The sequence below is a fragment of the Atractosteus spatula genome, chromosome 4 (assembly GCF_055471065.1).
Source record: "Atractosteus spatula isolate fAtrSpa1 chromosome 4, fAtrSpa1.hap1, whole genome shotgun sequence".
NCBI classification, from domain to species: domain Eukaryota; kingdom Metazoa; phylum Chordata; class Actinopteri; order Semionotiformes; family Lepisosteidae; genus Atractosteus; species Atractosteus spatula.
The window spans coordinates 70,524,283-70,545,422 of NC_142709.1; the positions used below are offsets into that span (position 1 = coordinate 70,524,283).

General features: G+C 36.7%; 3 protein-coding genes across 4 annotated transcripts; all 3 read left to right on the forward strand.

Annotated features, from left to right (window-relative positions):
* Positions 1-757: 757 nt before the first annotated feature.
* LOC148837081 (extracellular calcium-sensing receptor-like) lies at positions 758-5,104 on the forward strand. 2 transcript variants are annotated; one of them, XM_088913981.1, is made up of 6 exons: positions 758-888; positions 1,147-1,438; positions 1,589-2,392; positions 2,505-2,732; positions 3,513-3,636; positions 4,191-5,104. In XM_088913981.1, the coding sequence occupies exons 1-6, from the start codon at positions 863-865 to the stop codon at positions 5,102-5,104; spliced, it is 2,388 nt and encodes a 795-aa protein (XP_088770107.1). In that variant the 5' UTR covers positions 758-862. The 2 variants fall into 2 exon arrangements, with proteins under 2 accessions (XP_088770107.1, XP_088770108.1); XM_088913982.1 differs by lacking the exon at positions 758-888 and adding an exon at positions 2,398-2,418 and having other exon boundaries at positions 1,157-1,438; positions 1,589-2,362.
* Positions 5,105-6,773: 1,669 nt separating this feature from the next.
* On the forward strand, positions 6,774-11,596 carry LOC148837082 (extracellular calcium-sensing receptor-like). Its single transcript, XM_088914262.1, has 6 exons — positions 6,774-6,970; positions 7,185-7,476; positions 7,577-8,392; positions 8,485-8,712; positions 9,275-9,398; positions 10,683-11,596. The coding sequence occupies exons 1-6, from the start codon at positions 6,774-6,776 to the stop codon at positions 11,594-11,596; spliced, it is 2,571 nt and encodes an 856-aa protein (XP_088770388.1).
* A 3,429-nt stretch (positions 11,597-15,025) lies between these two features.
* Positions 15,026-20,091, forward strand: LOC148837083 (extracellular calcium-sensing receptor-like). Its single transcript, XM_088914039.1, has 6 exons — positions 15,026-15,213; positions 15,407-15,698; positions 15,821-16,636; positions 16,729-16,956; positions 17,639-17,762; positions 19,178-20,091. The coding sequence occupies exons 1-6, from the start codon at positions 15,047-15,049 to the stop codon at positions 20,089-20,091; spliced, it is 2,541 nt and encodes an 846-aa protein (XP_088770165.1). The 5' UTR covers positions 15,026-15,046.
* Positions 20,092-21,140: the final 1,049 nt, after the last annotated feature.

Here is a 21,140-nt window from a genome sequence, read left to right on the forward strand (position 1 = left end):
ATGAGCTTCCCCTTCAGGCCAATATAGGGTTTGGGTTACAAGAACCATTTAATGTTGACACCAGTTCTACATGTAGCTGCGCTTTAAATGAGGAACATTTTCAAATCTAATGACTGGAGTAAGACAAACACAAAAAGAAGAGTTTCCCCTGTAGAACAAGCTTTTACAACTTTTGATCTGACTCAGTTTTGGAATATTATTACTGAACACTGCAACATACAAAAGACAGTATTAATTAGTATTAAGTGAATTGATTAATACGTAGCCATCATCCTTGCTTTATGCTGATTAGCTCAGCTGTGTAAATGAGATCAGCAAAAGTAATCACTGTAATCAGTTCTGTGTACTAGTTTACATTCTCGTTAATTAAATTTCCTTGCAGTTAGTAAGTACCGAGTAGTAGAACTATCACTTTTTTTGTCTAATCTGAATAAAGCTAAAAATATGCTACTGCCAGATAATGAAATAAATTAACTCTAGTCACAATGGATCCGGTAACATGATTGCATCTAACATGATTATAGTTATATTGCTTTTTATCCTCAGGCTCAGTGAGTCCTTATTGTACCTTTGAGGATTAATGTGCTGATGAGAACACAAACTCGTTTTCAGAGAATTAAACACACGTGCCACCAGCCATAGTATATAAGAGAACAACCTTTACTATTTAGAACTGGATTTTATTGCAATGATACTGATAGACATATTTTTCCTAGCTCTTTTAACAAGTGCAGAAGACCTTCCATGCATGCTGCAAGGATACCCTGAATATTCACAGCTTTCAAAGGATGGAGACATCATAATCGGAGGCATTTTTTCGTTTCACAGCAGCTGGAATGAGACAAAACTCACTTTTTCCAACATGCCTGAACCATTGAAATGCAAAAGGTAATTTTACAATGCAGATTACTTATAGTTAAAAGACACTAAATTAAAAATAGCTTACAGCTTTAATATAATGTAAGTTACTGATCAGTGTTAAAACAGACTAAATAATGACTTTTGATTTATCTGTATACATACACACTTGTTTAAATGTAGGATAAAAATATAATAAGAGTAAATTATAACAATACACATGCCACTTAATAATAATAATAACAATAACAATATAATAATAATTGGATTTTAACATGTTTGTTCAAGTTTAAATTTCAGAGCATATCAATATGCCCAGACTATGATTTTTGCTATAGAGGAGATAAACAACAGCACAGAAATTCTTCCTGATGTTTCACTGGGTTATAAGATCTATGATTCCTGTAGCTCTATAACTTTGGCTATAAGAGCAGCAATGGCTTTAGCAAATGGGCCAGAAGAAACAGTCTCTGACACAGCCTGCACCAGACCATCTACGGTTCAGGCTATAATAGGAGAGACTTCATCCACACCAACTATTGCTATTTCAACATCGATTGGACCTTTTCACATACCAGTGGTAAGTATATGAAATATTTAAAAAAATGCACACTGATTAAAAAAAAAAACACTGATAAGCTAACTTTTCCGCAGAAGTACAGCATTCTGAAAAAATGCCAGATATGTTTGCAGGTATATTAACCAAATCTTATTTTCCCTCTTGTTTTAGATCAGCCACTTTGCTACCTGTGCTTGTCTTAGTGACAAACAAAAATTCCCTTCCTTTCTCAGAACAATTCCAAGTGACTTTTATCAGAGCAGAGCTCTGGCTAAGCTTGTGAAGCACTTTGGATGGACCTGGATTGGGACTCTCTACAGCGATAATGACTATGGTAATAATGGGATGGCAAACTTTGTGGATGCTGCCCAGAGAGAAGGTGTTTGCATTGAATATTCTGAGTCTTTCTTTCGAACTAACCCTGTGAAGAAGATTCAGAGAATTGTGGACATCATTAAGAAGTCAACCTCTAAAGTTATTGTAGCTTTCATCTCTCACTTAGACATGGATGTCTTATTGAAAGAATTATCCCTACAGAATGTCACAGGCTTGCAGTGGATTGGCAGTGAATCATGGATTGCCGATTCACATTTTGCCTCAAGAGAAGGGCGCAATGTCTTGCGGGGATCCATAGGATTTGCAATCAGTAATGCTGTAATACAAGGGTTAAAAGACTTTTTGCTGAAAGTCCGTCCATCGACTGCCGATAATCTGTACAGGGAGCTCTGGGAAACTGTATTCAGCTGTACATTCTCATCCCCCCAAAATACTGAAATCCCCTTTGCGTGTACAGGAAATGAGGACTTAAGTGTAATAAATAACCAGTACACTGATGTGTCAGAATTACAAATCTCCAATAATGTTTACAAGGCAGTGTATGCCATAGCCAATGCACTGCATATGGTATATAGCTGTACAAGTAACCAAAATCAAAATAAGACATGTGTGAACACAAGGAAGACTGAACCATGGCAGGTAAGCCACTTAATACTAAAAGATCTGCATCCTCACGTTTGTGTGTAAATCTTTACGAAGTCTATTATATCAAAATCTACTTCATTGATTAACTTATTTATTCACTTTTTAGGTATTCGATTATTTGAGGAAAGTTAATTTCACTACTAAAACTGGTGAGACAGTATACTTTGATGAAAATGGGGACCCTGCAGCAAAATATGAGTTAGTAAACTGGCAGCTAAATGAAGAAGGCAAGACGGAGTTTGTCACAGTCGGTCACTATGATGCGTCTCTACCAGAAGATTCACAGCTTGAACTCACCGGTGCACACATTGTCTGGACACAGAATGAGGACCAGGTAAAGTTCAAATCTGGATTAAAAGGCCAATGTATACTGTAAGTCAGCAGTCCAGTATAAAAAAGTTAAAACAAAAGTTAAAACAAGTGATATTCACATGGGGCATCTTAGTGGCATGGCAGTTAGCTCAGCTGCTTCACAGTTCCTGGGTGCTGGGCTTGATTTCCAGCCTGCAGCCCCTCCTGGTGTGTTGGCCATGTGGGTTTTCACGAGGTGCTCTTGTTACCTTCACCTGTAGAAAGCATGTCTACAGTACAGTATGTGTGTGAGTGCATGTGGGCAGGCGTGCCCTGCGATGACCGATACCTTATTAAAGATGTACCCTGCTTAAACTGCAGCTCACTGCAAACCTCTGTTAGACTAAGAGGTGAAGGAAGTTAGCTTTCCCCTTTTCTGGTTCTCCATCGCAATTTATCCCTCAATTTGTGTCACTTTTGGCTGTTACTGCACAGTTTAATGAAGAGCCTCCTCAAATGAAAACAGATGGATGTACAGTACTGTATGTTCATATAAAAGAGGTTCATATTAGCTGGCTCTTTACATCCTTAACTCTAAAAAGAGAAAAAAGATCCATATGTCCATATGTGTGGAAGAAAAACATCTTTGTCTGGGGTCTATAAATTCCACAAGTGAATTTAAATTAATATATATATATAAAATAAACATAATTACTAGTCAATTTTTAAAATAATTTACTGTTTTTTTGTGAAATAACTAAAATATATCTGCCATTACATTATTATTTTCTTACAAAACAATCATGTTTCTGCTGTTTTAAAGGCTCCTGTGTCAGTGTGCAGTGAGAGCTGTGCTCCAGGCACTCGGAAGGCTGTTCAGAAGGGAAGGCCTGTCTGCTGCTTTGACTGTGTACCGTGTGCTGAAGGAGAGATCAGCAACACTACAGGTATACTGTATGTTTCAAAGAGGTTACAGTTGGCAGATGTGTCAGGATGCAGGCTACATGGGAACAAAGAGGTCATTCATTCCACACTGAAAATGCAAAAAAAAAACTTTAAATGTGATCTATTCTGTTATTCTATTCTATTATGTTTTTAGTGTAGAATTAACTTCAATCATTTTTTGGTGACATACATGCACAGTATATAAACATATGTTTATTATTTACCCATCTATAAAATATATAATCAAATTACTAATTATCTATGTTATTTTGTGAATATTATTGTCTATACAGTATCTAGTCAATGCTGTCCCAATAAGTACAATACAAGATGCAGACAAGCACAAAAATGGATGTGGAAATATGGTTGATAATAACTGTCTGGGTCCTGAAATTAATTATTGCTGAACCTTAAATGTTGGTCTTAATTAATCTTTATATATGTGTGTCCATATTTAGTCTGAAAAAAATGTTGAAACAAATAGGTAAAAGAAAGGTTAAAGGATATTCTTCAGTAAAGGATAGAATAATAAATTAATCTTCTTTTTGTCCTGCAGACTCAATTGACTGTGTAAAATGCCCACTGGAGTACTGGCCAAACAGTCAGAGAGATGAATGCATCTTAAAGGAAACTGAATTCCTTTCATATGAAGAAATAATGGGAAAAGTGCTGGTGTTTTTCTCCTTACTTGGAGCTACCATAACCTGTTCTATTACCATTGTTTTCTTTCGGTACAGAAATACTCCCATTGTTAAAGCCAATAACTCTGAACTGAGTTTCCTTCTGCTCTTTTCATTGACTCTGTGTTTCCTCTGTTCACTTACTTTCATTGGGCAGCCCTCTGACTGGTCCTGTATGTTGCGTCACACAGCATTTGGGATCACATTTGTCCTGTGCATCTCTTGTGTTCTGGGGAAAACAATAGTGGTGTTAATGGCCTTTAGGGCTACACTGCCAGGCAATAACATTATGAAATGGTTTGGCCCCACACAGCAGAGGTTAAGTGTTCTTGGTTTCACACTCATACAGGTCTTGATATGTACTCTTTGGTTGACAATATCACCTCCCTTTCCTTACAAGAATACAAAATACTACAAAGAAAAAGTCATTCTGGAGTGTGATATAGGATCACTAGCAGGATTTTGTGCTGTGTTAGGGTATATAGGATTCCTCTCTGCCATGTGCTTTGTGCTCGCTTTCCTGGCTCGGAATCTACCTGATAACTTCAATGAAGCCAAATTCATTACATTCAGCATGCTCATATTCTGTGCAGTCTGGACAACATTCATTCCAGCTTATATCAGCTCCCCTGGAAAATTCACAGATGCAGTGGAAATATTTGCTATTTTAGCATCAAGTTTTGGCTTACTTATATGTATTTATATGCCAAAATGTTATATTCTCTTACTAAAGCCCGAGAAAAATACAAAAAAATATCTAATGGGGAAAATGCCTTCAAAGTCACTTTGATGGAACACAAATTTTTTTCCCCCATTTATTACTTTCACTGTACATTTCATTAAATAGTTTGAATTGTTGTGGCCTTGGTCAGCAGAGTGTATTTTGTTGTTATTGCAAGTGAGTTCTGAACTGAACGTCTTTTGTTGATCACTAGTATACCACTCACAAAGAACTAACACATACATTGCAGTTATCCAAATTATTTATAAAAACCTGCAGAATTTAACTCTAAACTAAACTAAACATTCATTTTTATGTATACATAACCAATGCTTCTTCTAGCTCTTTAAGTGCTTTAGTGCACCACTGCCTGTGCTGCTGGGGGTCTCCCAGAAACTAAGACAAAATCCAGTGCTGTGGCACTAAAGCTGACGTACTGTACAGACTTCACCTGTTCCTCCCCATAAAGACACATATTCTGAACTTTTGCCTACATACTGCACACTTTCTTCTTTCCCTTTGTGTTTTTTTTTATTTTAGAACAACAAATTCCAGTTTCCCTTCACTATGACAACAACCCAGTGGTGAACAAGAAGGACAACAATTTATTGGCATACCGTCCGCTTTTCCTCATTAACCTGTCCATTAGCTGGAGCAAAGCCAAGTGCAAGCCCAGCCCATTGAAGAGCCACAGAGACTCTCCAGCCTTAATTCCAAGGAACTACGAAGTCAGCCCACCGGGCCACAAGAGTCAAGACTGTCGCATCTGAGAATACTAAGGTCACTTGGGTCACCTTAAATATCCCAAATTGTAACAACTGTGTAATGTGCAGCTCCCATAATTTGCAATGTAATTATATAATTTATTTGAGCGTTTTATTGCATGATAAATAAAAACTAATCAGAAAAAAAGGACTGTTGAAAAATGTTTCTAAATACACAAAATCGCCCAAAAGAGAGTTTCAGAGTCAAACTGTATGTATGACTGGGTAATTGCATGGCTATGAGGACCCCACGAACACAACACCAAGTCGTCAATGAACCCGGTAAACATTTCTTTATAAATCCACTATAAAAATAATAAGAAAGCCAAAACTACTACCTCTACTACTACTTCTACTACTAATAATAATTAATAAAGTAATGTGGGGGAGACTGTGCTTGGCAAGCAACAAGTGCAAGGCAGGGTAAACCTTAGACAGGACAGGACTGTCACTGGTTGTAATCTTCCAGTGACAAACAGCTCTACACAACAATTTCATTAGCTGTTTTTTTCCTCAATGCATTCTGGTAACTAACACATTAAAAGTCAGGGAGCTGGTGTCAAGGCAGAGGATGTTGCCCTGGTTACAAACAATGCACTGCTCTCACAAAAATATATATTTCATCAATTAAAATTAAACATAATTTTCACAGTGAAAACCAGATCTGAAATTACATACTGTATTTAAGAAATAAAAAGAAACAAATCATTTGAGAAAAAATGATCTGAGGAGGTACTGTACAGGTACTGTACATTTATACTGATTTGAGCTCCAAAACCACAGTGGCCCAGATCAGGACACTATCTGGCTGTTCATTCTTTCCCTTGCGGCTCTCTTTAAGTTTGCCATTGAGAATTAATTCTTTAGCAAGAACAAGATTAACTGAATGTCTCTTTGAGCACCTGTGACACACAGCCTGCTATAAAAAGACTCCATATGGTAATAAACAGAATGGACATAAAAGAAACTGTGCAATGCTCTTGGAAATTGTGCTCATTGCTATTTTAGCAAGTGCAGATGACTTGTTATGCAGACTACAAGGAAAACCTGAATATCCACAGTTGTCAAAGGATGGAGACATTATAATTGGAGGGATTTTTCCATTCCACAGCAGCTGGAGTGATACAAACCTCACTTTCTCATATGTGCCAGAGCCTCTGAAATGCTTGAAGTAAGTAAGAAGCCTTTAAATCATCATACAATTCAAGAGTAAAAGAACCAAAGAAAGAGAATTATAGTTCCTGACTTCAGTATATACAACAAAGCTGCAATTATAAATAAAATAGGAAAAGAGAAATTTGATGTATTAATGAATGTTTAGGAGTACTCAATATAAAGGAATGTATAAGACTATCTTGCTCATTCACAAATATATTTGCTTCCAGTTTAAATTTCAGATCATTTCAGTATGCTCAGACTATCATCTTTGCCATAGAGGAGATAAATAACAGCACAGACATTCTCCCAAATGTTTCACTGGGTTATAGAATCTATGATTCATGTGGTTCAGTGAGCCTGGCCATAAGAGCTGCAATGGCTTTAGCAAATGGCTATAAAGAAACAGCGTCTGACAAGCCCTGCACAAGATCAGCTGCAGTTCAAGCTATAATAGGAGAAACATCATCATCACCGACTATAGCGATTTCAGCATCCGTGGGACCTTTTTACATACCTGTGGTAAGAATGCAAAAAATACTTTTATTTTGTTGGTATTTGTTATACATTTATATGGTTACATCTTAACATTTTCTCGATCAATATGTTCACTCTTTCACAGATCAGTCACTTTGCTACCTGTGCATGTTTAAGCAACAAAAACAAATTCCCTTCATTTCTCAGAACTATACCAAGTGACTATTATCAAAGTAGAGCCCTGGCTCAGCTTGTGAAACACTTTGGATGGACCTGGATCGGTACCATTAGAACTGATGATGATTATGGCAATAATGGGATGGCTACATTTGTGGAAGCTGCAAAACAAGAAGGTGTTTGCATTGAATATTCAGAGCCGTTTTTTAGAACCTATTCAAAAAAGAGACTTCTGCGAATTTTAGATATAATAAAGAAGTCAACTTCAAAGGTAATTGTAGCTTTCCTCAATCACATGGATATGGATGTTTTATTAAAAGAGCTCTCAGATCATAACATCACTGGCTTTCAGTGGATAGGCAGTGAGTCCTGGATTTCTGACTCTTACATTGCCTCACTAGAAGGGCACAATGTATTGAGTGGGTCAATAGGATTTGCGATTGCTAAAGCTGAAATAAGAGGTTTGAAAGAATTCTTGCTGAATGTTTTACCACCAAACTCACCTGGAAACACTATTTTCAAAGAATTTTGGGAAACATTGTTCAGTTGTAAATTTCCTACCCAGGAGACTGTTAAAAATGCTACATCGTGTACTGGCAGAGAGGACTTAAGTGAAGTGAATAGCACCTACACAGATTTATCTCAAATGCAAATTTTCAGCAATGTCTATAAAGGAGTGTACGCTGTAGCCCATGCACTGCATGGTGTTTTCAACTGCACACCTGACCGCAGTCACTCTGGTAATGAGACGTGTGTGAACGAGAAGAGGACTGATCCATGGCAGGTAAGGTGACCCAGGAAATAGCAGATCGTAAAGAAGACTAAAGGCCTTCTTTATTCAAACCCACTTGTACTGTATGCTCTCTCACTTTGCAGGTACTACATCATTTGAAAAATGTTCGTTTCAAAACCAAAGAAGGCGATGAAGTTTACTTTGATGAAAATGGAGACCCAGCAGCAAAGTATGACTTGCTAAACTGGCAGATGAATAAAGATGGCAGGATTGAATTTGTCACTGTCGGCTTCTATGATGCCTCTTTGCCAGAAGGCCAGCAGTTAATCTTAAACAATGTCAGCACTGTCTGGGCACACAACACACACAAGGTAAGGCTGAGTTTCAAGGCAATTTGCTGCTGCTTCATTTAGAATCAAAAAGACTACAGTTCTGTGTTCTTGATTTTGGATATTTAAATTGAAACATTTTTTGGTAATTATACATAAGCATACAATATACATCTCTTTAAGGTTTCAGGTGAACCATTAGATTCTGTCACCATCAGTTTAGTAACTTGAATAGATTTTGCTCATGACAAAGGCACAAAAATATTTTCTATCTGAACACAAGTGCTTGTGAGGCCAAAACTCATTAACTCAATTTATGGCAAATGTAATTTAATACAATTATTAAAAGAATGTAAATCAACACAATAATATAATGGTACCTTGTAAAATATAGTATTAGGTAGTTTGATTCTGATACACACAAACAACACAACTGCAATGGAGTTGTGCAAGTGCAACACGATATTCCTTAAAATATGAAAAATGCAAAATAGAACGGATCAGATGTTTAACTGTAAATCTTTGTAGCACTATTTTTTAAACTATTTGAGTTCACATAATTGCAATATGATAAGAGTGAGACTTAATTCCTCTCATTCCCCAGGCGCCGGTGTCAGTGTGCAGTGAGAGCTGTCCTCCAGGCACTCGGAAGGCTGTTCAGAAGGGAAGACCTGTCTGCTGTTTTGACTGCATACTGTGTCCTGAAGGGGAAATCAGCAACACAACAGGTGTTGTGACTGTTCTGTTAATACTTGCCTTTTAATTTCCTGTTTTGGGGCCTGCTGTTTTCTTAGCAGACTGCAAAACCACAATCATCAGAGCGATAATAAGGAATTAGATGGAAATGAATCCTAAAATATATTAGACAAGTGTGCTCCAGACAAACATTTTACTCTGGGAGACCCTAGCTGTCTCAGCAAAACATTTAGATGCTAGAGGACTCAATCACAATTAAACTAAATTACTGATTTTTGTGAATAACACTTAGAAATGAATTAAAGTTAATTGTGCTGTTTATTAATATTTTTTAGCATTGATGATTCTTTATTTTCACTTAATCTAAAGCATCGTTTTATGCCTTACATCTCAAAGTGCAGCAGAACAATAAAAATATTTTTGCAAGTTTTTAGGTGGGATCCAAAAAATTATTATTCAAGCTGTTTCTTACAGACACAGAAAAAGTATTCCACAGCTGATGTAACACAACACTCAGATAATGTGAAGGCTTTATTGCAGGTTGAAATAGAACTAAATGCTTCTCAAAAATAAAAAAATAAGACAAACAGCAATTTCCTCTATAGTACCACCCTAAACAGAGAACAGGAGTGTTTACCTGCACTCCTGATCCATCACACTCAATCTCACATCTGATACTTTCTCTCTATAACCAACTCTACCAATACAAACTCAATCCATGCTTATAATAAAACAATAAATCATATAGTTAGTTATCGACTTCTTAACAACAGGTGAAATGTTCATGAATTAATTAATAAAAATGTTCATGAATTAGACTTTGACATTATATTAAAATGATGGTTCCATCTAGTGGCCAATTCCTTGTTACTGCAGCCTCTAGTACGATATCACAGGGCACTACTGTACATCATCTATGACATTTTTATGCTCTACACATGATTCAAATTATTGCTTTTTTTTCTAAAGAATAACTTGTCTTAAATACAACCTTAATCAAATGATTTTCAGTTTTATATATATATATATCTTGGCTTAACAAAGTTGCAATCTTACATAATATAACAAATAAGGTTGTATAGGATAATGTGTACATCTTGAAAACTACAAATAAAATAAAGTTGTGATCATAATAGCACCGTAAAAAGGCAAATTATAATTTATCATGATAAAAATAATTTGTTACAATTCCAGTATAATATCGTTTTTATCAAGACCGATTATTCAATCACAAACTTGTTCTATGAATACATCTGGAGAGCACTTTATGCTGGTATCTAACCTTGGGAAATAATCTCTCATTTTATTTCTTGTAGATTCTGTTGATTGTCTGAAATGCCACCCAGAATACTGGTCGAATAAACAGAGAGATGAGTGCATCTTCAAGGAAATTGAATTCCTTTCTTATGAGGAAGTAATGGGAACACTATTGGCATCGTTTTCAATTCTTGGAACATTAATAACCATCATTGTAGCCATTGTTTTCTTTAGATACAAAGATACACCCATTGTCAAAGCCAATAACTCTGAACTGAGTTTCCTTCTGCTCTTTTCATTGACTCTGTGTTTCCTCTGTTCACTTACTTTCATTGGCCAGCCCTCTGACTGGTCCTGTATGTTGCGCCACACAGCATTTGGGATCACATTTGTCCTGTGCATCTCTTGTGTTCTGGGGAAAACAATAGTGGTGTTAATGGCCTTTAGGGCTACACTGCCAGGCAATAACATTATGAAATGGTTTGGCCCCACACAGCAGCGGCTAAGCATTTTTTCATTTACATTCATTCAAGCTTTAATATGTATCATTTGGCTGACTACATCTCCCCCTTATCCAAAGAAAAATATGAATTATTATAAGGAAAAAATCATATTAGAATGTGACCTGGGATCTACAGAAGCATTTAGTGCTGTGTTAGGGTATATAGGATTCCTCGCTGCTGTATGCTTAATATTTGCCTTTCTGGCTCGGAAGCTGCCTGATAACTTCAATGAAGCCAAATTCATTACATTCAGCATGCTCATATTCTGCGCAGTGTGGCTGACTTTCATTCCAGCTTATATCAGCTCCCCAGGAAAGTTCACTGTAGCAGTAGAGATATTTGCAATTTTAGCCTCTAGTTTTGGACTGTTGTTCTGTATTTTTGCTCCCAAATGTTATGTTATATTAATTACACCTGAAAATAATACAAAAAAGCATTTGATGGGCAAAATGCCTTCAAAGTCTATTTAGACAGTGATCATAATATCTTTATAATCTATAATATTGTAGCATTTTCGGGATCACGTGGGTATGCACCCTCGTCACTGCCGCCTTAGGTCGGCCCCCCACCTCTGGGGGCTTGAACCCGGGTCTCCGGCGTCACTCAACAGGGACCCAACCAGTTGAGCTAAAGGGAAATCTCCACTCAGCCCAACGGCTGCGGTCCCTGCTATTCACAGGGAAGGGCGGTGACGTCACTGTGCTGGCAAGCCAGCTCGCACAACCTGTAATGTCGGCCGTATGCGTTACAATATTTTTGATTGTCAATATTTTCACCTCCCAGCATGCATTTGTAATGATTTATTAGTATGGTAATGTCTTATATACTGTAATTGTATATATCCATGTTTCTACCTATACATTTTCAGTAAGCTGGTTTTCTTAGTGAAGGTGAGAAAACAACTGTTACTCCATTGATAGGCTGATATGTAAATAACAAAACAAAGCAATATTCTGTCCGGAGATTGAACTGGTCACATTCCGAGTAGCAAGCAGCTGTCTAAATTGCTGTGCTAAACTGGGCACTTGGGCACAACCCCTTACATTACAATCTATGATCATTTCATTGTCTATTACAACAATAAGAACAGCAAAAGTCAGTCAAATGAGTGTCAAAATGTTTCCAGAATATCCACGTCATATTTTTAGCTGCCAAAATTGATTTAATTATATGATTCCATATTAATATTCCCTATTAAGTGGAATTAAATCAGTACTACAACTATTAAATCAATACTTTTTTTACAACAGCAAGTACAGTGTTCTTATTATGTATTCTTAGGATAAAACATTATAGCTTTGTATGAAGTATTTAAACTTGATATAGTTAGAACAAACACATCAAAACATTTCCAAAATAACCGCCATAAGTTACGAACTTAAAAACTTTTATGCAAAAGATGTTTGTGAAGAAGGAGGAATACTGATGTGCACTTTGTTTTTTTTAAATTTAGCTATCGCTACCATCTACTGTACAGTATGTACATTATATATATATTACTTATGAGACCGTATGGCTTTAAAGCCACTACAGTACAGTATGTAAAATATATTTTTTACAATCAAAATGTAAATTTAAATTGTTTTCTGATTACACATTGCTGAAATTTGCATTACAATAGGTACAGGTACAACATTTCCCTTTAGTTTTAAAATTCCATACTAATATTCCATATTAAGTGGATTTAAACATACACAGTAGATAAACAGAGTAAATGAAGCAATCTAACAGCTAACGCACATCTAACATATAACAAGTGCCACCTTATAACAAGTGGCTTTGGTGAGTGAACTACTGTTCATAAAGCAGCATGCAATGAGAAGAGACACTGTGGATCCTGCGTGGTAAGGAATAATGGCATACTGTACTGTAAAGAAGACATGCCTTTTTACAGAGAGATGACTCAGCTGGCAAAGGAGCAATAGCACAATTTTCAAAATCTACACTGTTTTTAAATAGACAAGAAATATTGGGACGAGAGCCGGTTATTCAAGTTTGACAAATATTCCCACATTACTATGTATTCCAGATAAAGTGAAATGTTCTTACCCCCCAAATCCCAAATTCTTCTAAAAAATTATAAAGGCCAGAAGTCAAAATACAGATGGAATACAGGTATGGAGGACTAAAACTCAACTGTCCAGATTAAGAAATAATTTTGCAATGATATTTTGAATGCACTGTATTGAAACACAGTGTTATTAATATGTTAGAACATAAACTAACAGAGGACAATTCAAAGTGACGTGTCTTTCAGACAGCTCCTTGAATGTCTTCATAACATTAAAAGCAAAATGTTAGCAGCCATTTAACAATCTATGCCTTTGAGACTTTGTGTCTTAGCAACTTAAATTTACAATGAATAACTAATGCTAGGTATGTCAACAAACAGTAACCAGAGTACCATTGCAGGATAAAGACCTACTGTACTCACGACAGAAAACAAAACCTTTATACCTTTTAACCTTAATTTAGCAAAAGTGCACATTAATTAGACAAAAATTAAAAGGCAACAAATAAAATACTCTTTTCTATAGGAAATTAAATCAATCAGTGCAACCAGTGTTGTTGACAATGTACTGTAACAATTTTATCACCATCCCCAGTGGCTATCAGCTCATCAAGGACTTTGGATGGACCTGGGTTGGGGCAGTCAGTGGTGAAAGTGAGTGGACAGATAGGACAGAGCCCCATCACGAACTGCTCAGAATAGTCAATATTATAAAACACTCCACATCCAAAGTCATTGTAGCCTTCACGTCACATATTGAACTGAACATTCTGGTCGAGGAAATGCATCACCGAAATATCACAGGTTTCAGCAGTGAATCGAGGATCACATACAGTATGCAGCATTCTTTTTCAGCAGTTTTATCAGGCTTTGTAGCAATCTGATAAGTTATTTTTTTCTTTTAGGTTATTTGTAAATTAATTCTTAACTTTATCAAGAGAAAACTCTAGTGCATGGCTAGTTGCCAGGCTCTCTTATACAGTACGATCTATGAATGTTATTGCTCAGCAAAGCTGAACAAGACTTAGCTAAAAAAAAATACAAATTAATAACAGCTCCACTTACTCAACAATCCCTTCATAAATATATGGAATTTAAACATGGGAGTGAGATAAGCATTATAAGTTCAAAAATATTTAAAAGAATGTTGGGAATTATAAGTCATAAGTAAATGTCAATTTAAAACTTAATATGAAAAATGTATACAATTCCTTGTTCTTAGTATTTGATTGTCATACCAAACATTTCACAGGATGTTTTATGTTTTAAACAACTGTAAATTTCTTATCATCTATATCATCTATCATCTCTTCTTATCATCTATATTCGGTATGTATAGATTTTCTAAGCATCTGCAGGCTTACGGATCCAATAATCAGCAGTGCTTATCCATTAAATGTGCTGATGTTTTCTACAGAAGCTTTCAACTCACCCTGTATTTAAAAAATAAGGGAGCAAGGCTATTACAATAATAGAGTTCATCCTTTAAAAAGAATACACTGCTTTTCAAAACATCTTTTAAATACAGCTAATTGTAGTATAATTTCTATTATTTACATTTATGAAATGACACTGTGAAGCAATCAAATGGCGGAGTGTGGTAGAGCATCTACAGATCAAGCTCCAATGATCTGAGGAGGTACTGTACGTCTGTGCAGACAAGAGCACCAAATAAGCCAAAACCACAGTGGCCCAGATCAGGACGCTATCTGGCTGCTCATTCTTTCCCTTGCGGCTCTCTTTAAGTTTGCCATTGAGAATTGATTCTTTAGCAAGAACAAGATTAACTGAATGTCTCTTTGAGCACCTGTGACACACAGCCTGCTATAAAAAGACTCCATATGGTAGAAAACAGAATGGACATAAAAGAAACTGTGCAATGCTCTTGGAAATTGTGCTGATTGCTGCTATGGCAAGTGCTGATGCCCAGCTATGCAGACTACAAGGAAAACCTGAATATCCACAGTTGTCAAAGGATGGAGACATTATAATTGGAGGGATATTTTCATTTCACAGCAGCTGGAATGATACAAAGCTTACTTTCTCACAGGTGCCAGAGCCTCTGAAATGCATAACGTAAGACGCTAATGCTTTATAAATTCAAGTATGAAAGAAAACAAAACAGAATAATGGATTTCTTATAACTCATGCTATAATTTTATAACCTGAAGAAACCGAATCATTAATAAATGCAAAAGAGGTTTTTATTTGACTAAAAGCAGAAACCAGTCATGTTCACTCATGAAATTATTTTCTTTGTTTCTTCCAGCTTAAATTTCAGGTCATTTCAGTATGCTCAGACTATCATCTTTGCCATAGAGGAGATAAATAACAGCACAGACATTCTCCCGAACATTTCACTGGGTTATAGAATCTATGATTCATGTGGGTCAGTGAGCCTGGCCACAAGAGCAGCAATGGCTTTAGCAAATGGCTATGAAGAAACAACCTCTGACAAGCCCTGCACAAGATCAGCTGCAGTTCAAGCTATAATAGGAGAAACATCATCATCACCGACTATGGCGATTTCAGCATCCGTGGGACCTTTTTACATACCTGTGGTAAGAATGCAAAAAATTCTCTTTCGATATTTTGATTTTGATCATGTCATAGTTTGTTTCTCATTTATACTGTTAAGCTTACATATTAAATTTTTAAATTAAATTTGATCGTTCTTTCACAGATTAGTCACTTTGCGACCTGTGCATGTCTAAGCAATAGGAGAAGATTCCCTTCATTCTTCAGAACCATCCCCAGTGACTATTATCAGAGCAGAGCCCTGGCTCAGCTTGTGAAGCACTTTGGATGGACCTGGGTTGGAGCCATTAGAAGTGATGATGACTATGGCAACAATGGGATGGCTACATTTGTGGAAGCTGCAAAACAAGAAGGTGTTTGCATTGAATATTCAGAGCCATTCTTTAGAAATTACTCAAAGGAAAAAGTTCTCAGAATTTTAGACATAGTAAAGAAGTCAACTTCAAAGGTAATTGTAGCTTTCCTCAATCACATGGATATGGATGTTTTATTAAAAGAGCTCTCAGATCATAACATCACTGGCTTTCAGTGGATAGGCAGTGAGGGCTGGATTTCTGACTCTTACATTGCCTCAGTAGAAGGGCACAATGTATTGAGTGGGGCAATAGGATTTGCCATTGCTAAAGCTGAAGTAAGAGGTTTGAAAGAATTCTTGCTGAATGTTTTACCACCAAACTCACCTGGAAACACTATTTTCAAAGAATTTTGGGAAACATTGTTCAGTTGTAAATTTCCTACCCAGGAGAATGTTAAAAATTCTAAATCGTGTACTGGCAGAGAAGACTTAAGTGAAGTCAACAGCACCTACACAGATTTATCGTTAATGCAAATTTTCAGCAATGTCTATAAAGGAGTGTACGCTGTAGCCCATGCACTGCATGGTGTTTTCAACTGCACACCTGACCGCAGTCACTCTGGTAATGAGACGTGTGTGAACGAGAAGTGGACTGATCCATGGCAGGTAAGGCGACCCAGGAAACAGCAGATTGTAATGATGACTAAAGGACTTCTTTATTCAAAACCACTTGTACTGTATGCTCTCTCACTTTGCAGGTACTACATCATTTGAAAAAAGTTCGTTTCAAAACCAAAGAAGGCGATGAAGTTTACTTTGATGAAAATGGAGACCCAGCAGCAAAGTATGACTTGCTAAACTGGCAGATGAATAAAGATGGCAGGATTGAATTTGTCACTGTCGGCTTCTATGATGCCTCTTTGCCAGAGGGACAGCAGTTAATCTTAAACAATGTCAGTACTGTCTGGGCACACAACACACACAAGGTAAGGCTGAGTTTCACAGCAATTTGCTGTTGCTTCATTTAGTATCAAAAAGACTACAGATCTGTGTTCTTGTTTCAGAAAATTCTTCAAAATTGAAATGAAATAAAATTAAATGGAATACATCAAAATTAAACTGTACATACTGTATGTGCATTTTCCCTGCCAATTAGGCAAAATGTTGGATCAAAATGATTTTGGATATTTAAATTGAAACATTTTTTGGTAATTATACATAAGCATACAGTATAAATCTCTTTAAGGTTTCAGGTGAACCATTAGATTCTGTCACCATCAGTTTAGTAACTTGAATAGATTTTGCTCATGACAAAGGCACAAAAATATTTTCTATCTGAGCACAAGTGCTTCTAAGGGCAAACCTCATTAACTCATTTCATGGCAAATGTAATTTAATACAATTATTAAAAGAATGTAAATCAACACAATAATATAATGGTACCCTGTTACATATAGTATTAGGTAGTTTGATTCTGATACACACAAACAACACAACTTCAATTGAGTTGTGCAACTGCAACACGATATTCCCTATAATATGAAAAACGCAAAATAGAATGGATCAGATGTTTACACTGCAAATCTTTGTAGCACTATTTTTTAAACTATTTGAGTTCACATAATTGCAATATGATAAGAGTGAGACTTAATTCCTCTCATTCCCCAGGCGCCGGTGTCAGTGTGCAGTGAGAGCTGTCCTCCAGGCACTCGGAAGGCTGTTCAGAAGGGAAGGCCTGTCTGCTGTTTTGACTGTGTACCGTGTGCTGAAGGGGAAATCAGCAACACAACAGGTATTGTGACTGTTCTGTTAATACTTGCCTTTTAATTTCCTGCTTTGAGGTATTTTCCAAAGCCTGCTGTTTTCTAAGCAGACTGCAGAACCACAATCATCAGAACGATAATAAGGAATTAGATGGAAATGAATCCTGAAATATATTAGACAAACGTGCTCAAACATTTTACTCTGAGAGACCCTAGCTGTCTCAGCAAAACCTTAAGATGCTAGAGGACTCAATCACAATTAAACTAAATTACTGATTTTTAAAAAAATAACACTTAGAAATGAATGAAAAGGTGCCTGTGCTTTTTCTTAATATTTTTCAGCTTTGATGATGCTTTATTTTCACTTGTTCTAAAACATCTTTTTATGCCTTACATCTCAAAGTGCAGCAGAAGAATAAAATTATAAAAAATTAAGTAGAATAAACTATAATTAGTTAAAAGACAGTACATCAAAGCTGGGATCCAAACAATATTAATTTAAGCTGTTTCTTACAGACACAGAAAAAGTATTCCACAGCTGATGTAATGCATTGATCCCAGAAAATGTGAAGGCTTTATCACAGGTTGAAATATAACAGACCTAAATGCTTCTCAAAAATAAAAAAATAAGACAAACAACAACTTCCTCCATAGTACCACCCCAAACAGAGAACAGGAGTGTTTACCTGCACTCCTGATCCATCACACTCAGTCTCACATCTGATACTCTCACTCTATATCCAACCCTATCAATACAAACTCAGTCCATGCTTATAGTTAAAAAATAAATCATACAGGAACAAGTAATAGGTTTATTCCATGCTGAAAAAAAGCTCACACCTGAAGAAGGCTCCACGGCCGAAACGTTGTGTTCTCTTTCTTCTTTTTTTCAGCATGGAATAAACCTATTACTTGTTCCTTTGCAGCCTACGCATGCTGACGCAGCTACCCACCTGAACTAATAAACCATATAGTTAGTTATCGACCTCATAACAACAGGTAAAATGTTCATGAATTAAGTAGACTTTGACATAATATTGAAATGATGGTTACACCTAGTGGCCAATTACTGCTTTTTTTTCAATAGAATAACTTCTCTTCAATACAACCTGAATCAAATGAATTTCAGTTATAAATATATATATATACTGTATCTATCTTGGCTTAACAAAGGTGCAATCATACATAATATAACAAGAAGGTTATATAGAATAATGTGTACAACTTGAAAAATACAAAAAAAATAAAGTTGTGATCATAATAGCACTGTGAAAAACCAAATTATAATTTATCATGATAATAAAAATAATTTGTTACAATTCCAGTATAATGCTTTTATCAAGACCGATTATCCAATCATTAACTTGTTCTATGAATACATCTGGAGAGCACTTTATGCTGGTATCTAACCTTGGGAAATAATCTCTCATTTTATTTTTTGTAGATTCTGTTGATTGTCTGAAATGCCATCCAGAATACTGGTCGAATAAACAGAGAGATGAGTGCATCTTCAAGGAAATTGAATTCCTTTCTTATGAGGAAGTAATGGGAACACTATTGGCATTGTTTTCAATTCTTGGAACATTAATAACCATCATTGTAGCCATTGTTTTCTTTAGATACAAAGGTACGCCCATTGTTAAAGCCAATAACTCTGAACTGAGTTTTCTTCTGCTCTTTTCATTGACTCTGTGTTTCCTCTGTTCACTTACTTTCATCGGCCAGCCCTCTGACTGGTCCTGTATGTTACGCCACACAGCATTTGGGATCACATTTGTCCTGTGCATCTCCTGTGTTCTGGGGAAAACAATAGTGGTGTTAATGGCCTTTAAGGCTACACTGCCAGGAAGTAACATTATGAAATGGTTTGGACCCACACAGCAGCGGTTAAGCATTTTTTCACTTACATTCATTCAAGCTTTAATATGTATCATTTGGCTGACTACATCTCCTCCTTATCCAAAGAAAAATATGAATTATTATAAGGAAAAAATCATATTAGAATGTGACCTGGGATCTACAGAAGCATTTAGTGCTGTGTTAGGGTATATAGGATTCCTCGCTGCTGTATGCTTAATATTTGCCTTTCTGGCTCGGAAGCTGCCTGATAACTTCAATGAAGCCAAATTCATTACATTCAGCATGCTCATATTCTGCGCAGTGTGGCTGACTTTCATCCCAGCTTATATCAGCTCCCCAGGAAAGTTCACTGTAGCAGTAGAGATATTTGCAATTTTAGCCTCTAGTTTTGGACTGTTGTTCTGCATTTTTGCTCCCAAATGTTACATTATATTAATTACACCTGAAAAGAATACAAAAAAGCATTTGATGGGCAAAATGCCTTTAAAGTCTCTTTAGACAGTGATAATAATATATTTATAATCTATAATGTTTTTGAGTGTCAATATTTTCACCTCCCAACAAGCATCTGTAATGATTTATTAGTATGGTAATGTCTTATATACTGTAATTACATCTATATCCATGTATCCAACTATCCATTATCAGAAAGCTGGTTTTGTTAGTGAAGGTGAGCAAACAACTGTTACTCCATGGATAGCCCATCACAGAACATTGGAGATCAATCTGATCTAACTGGCATAACTGTAGGTTTGGAAAACACTAGAGGACCCAAAAAGAAATTCAACATGAAAGTGGAGAGAACATGCAGAATGCACACCGACAGCGCGGCACTACACAGGAGGGGCGTGTCCAGTGAAGAGGCGGAGCCCTGGGGGAAAGGTGACACCTCGCCTTTGTAATCACAGCTGCACTGGCTAATCAAGGACGAGCTGCAGCTGTGAGGGTCTTTAAAGGCACATTGAGTACTGCACATCCCCGCAAAGGGACAAGCAGGGCTGAACCCCCCGGAAGGGGAGGATCCGTACACTGGCATTTCCGGAGAGGGCTGTACCCCGAGCCTGAGGCCGTATTTCTTCTTTTGATTTTCTTTTAGCCTGTCCCGTCCTGTCTTGTGTCTCTACTGGGGACAGGCTTACCTTATTCACGTGTTCAGTTTCTACTTGTAGCCATGCGCTCCCTGCCTGCTGCCCCAGACTGGATAGGGAAAGTCCAGTCTGGTCCCGCCACCGAGCAGGGTCTTTTCCCAGGATGGATGCCGCTCAATTAACAGAGCAATTTTGTATCGTTCCTTTTTGTTTTGTTTTCCTTCGGTTCTCTCTAGCCACACACCAGTCCTCTGACCCCTCAGACAGGGCGTCGATTTGTACCATTGATCGCCGGGGCTGCTCCCACTTCAGCCTTGGTACAACAGAGGCTCAAGACCTGATTCAAAACACAGGCCTTTCATTGCACACATCAGTTTGATGTCAGCCGCACTACAGTCTTATTTTACTACTACAAATGCAATTCTTATTCACTGTCATAATACAATAAAGCTTTGTATA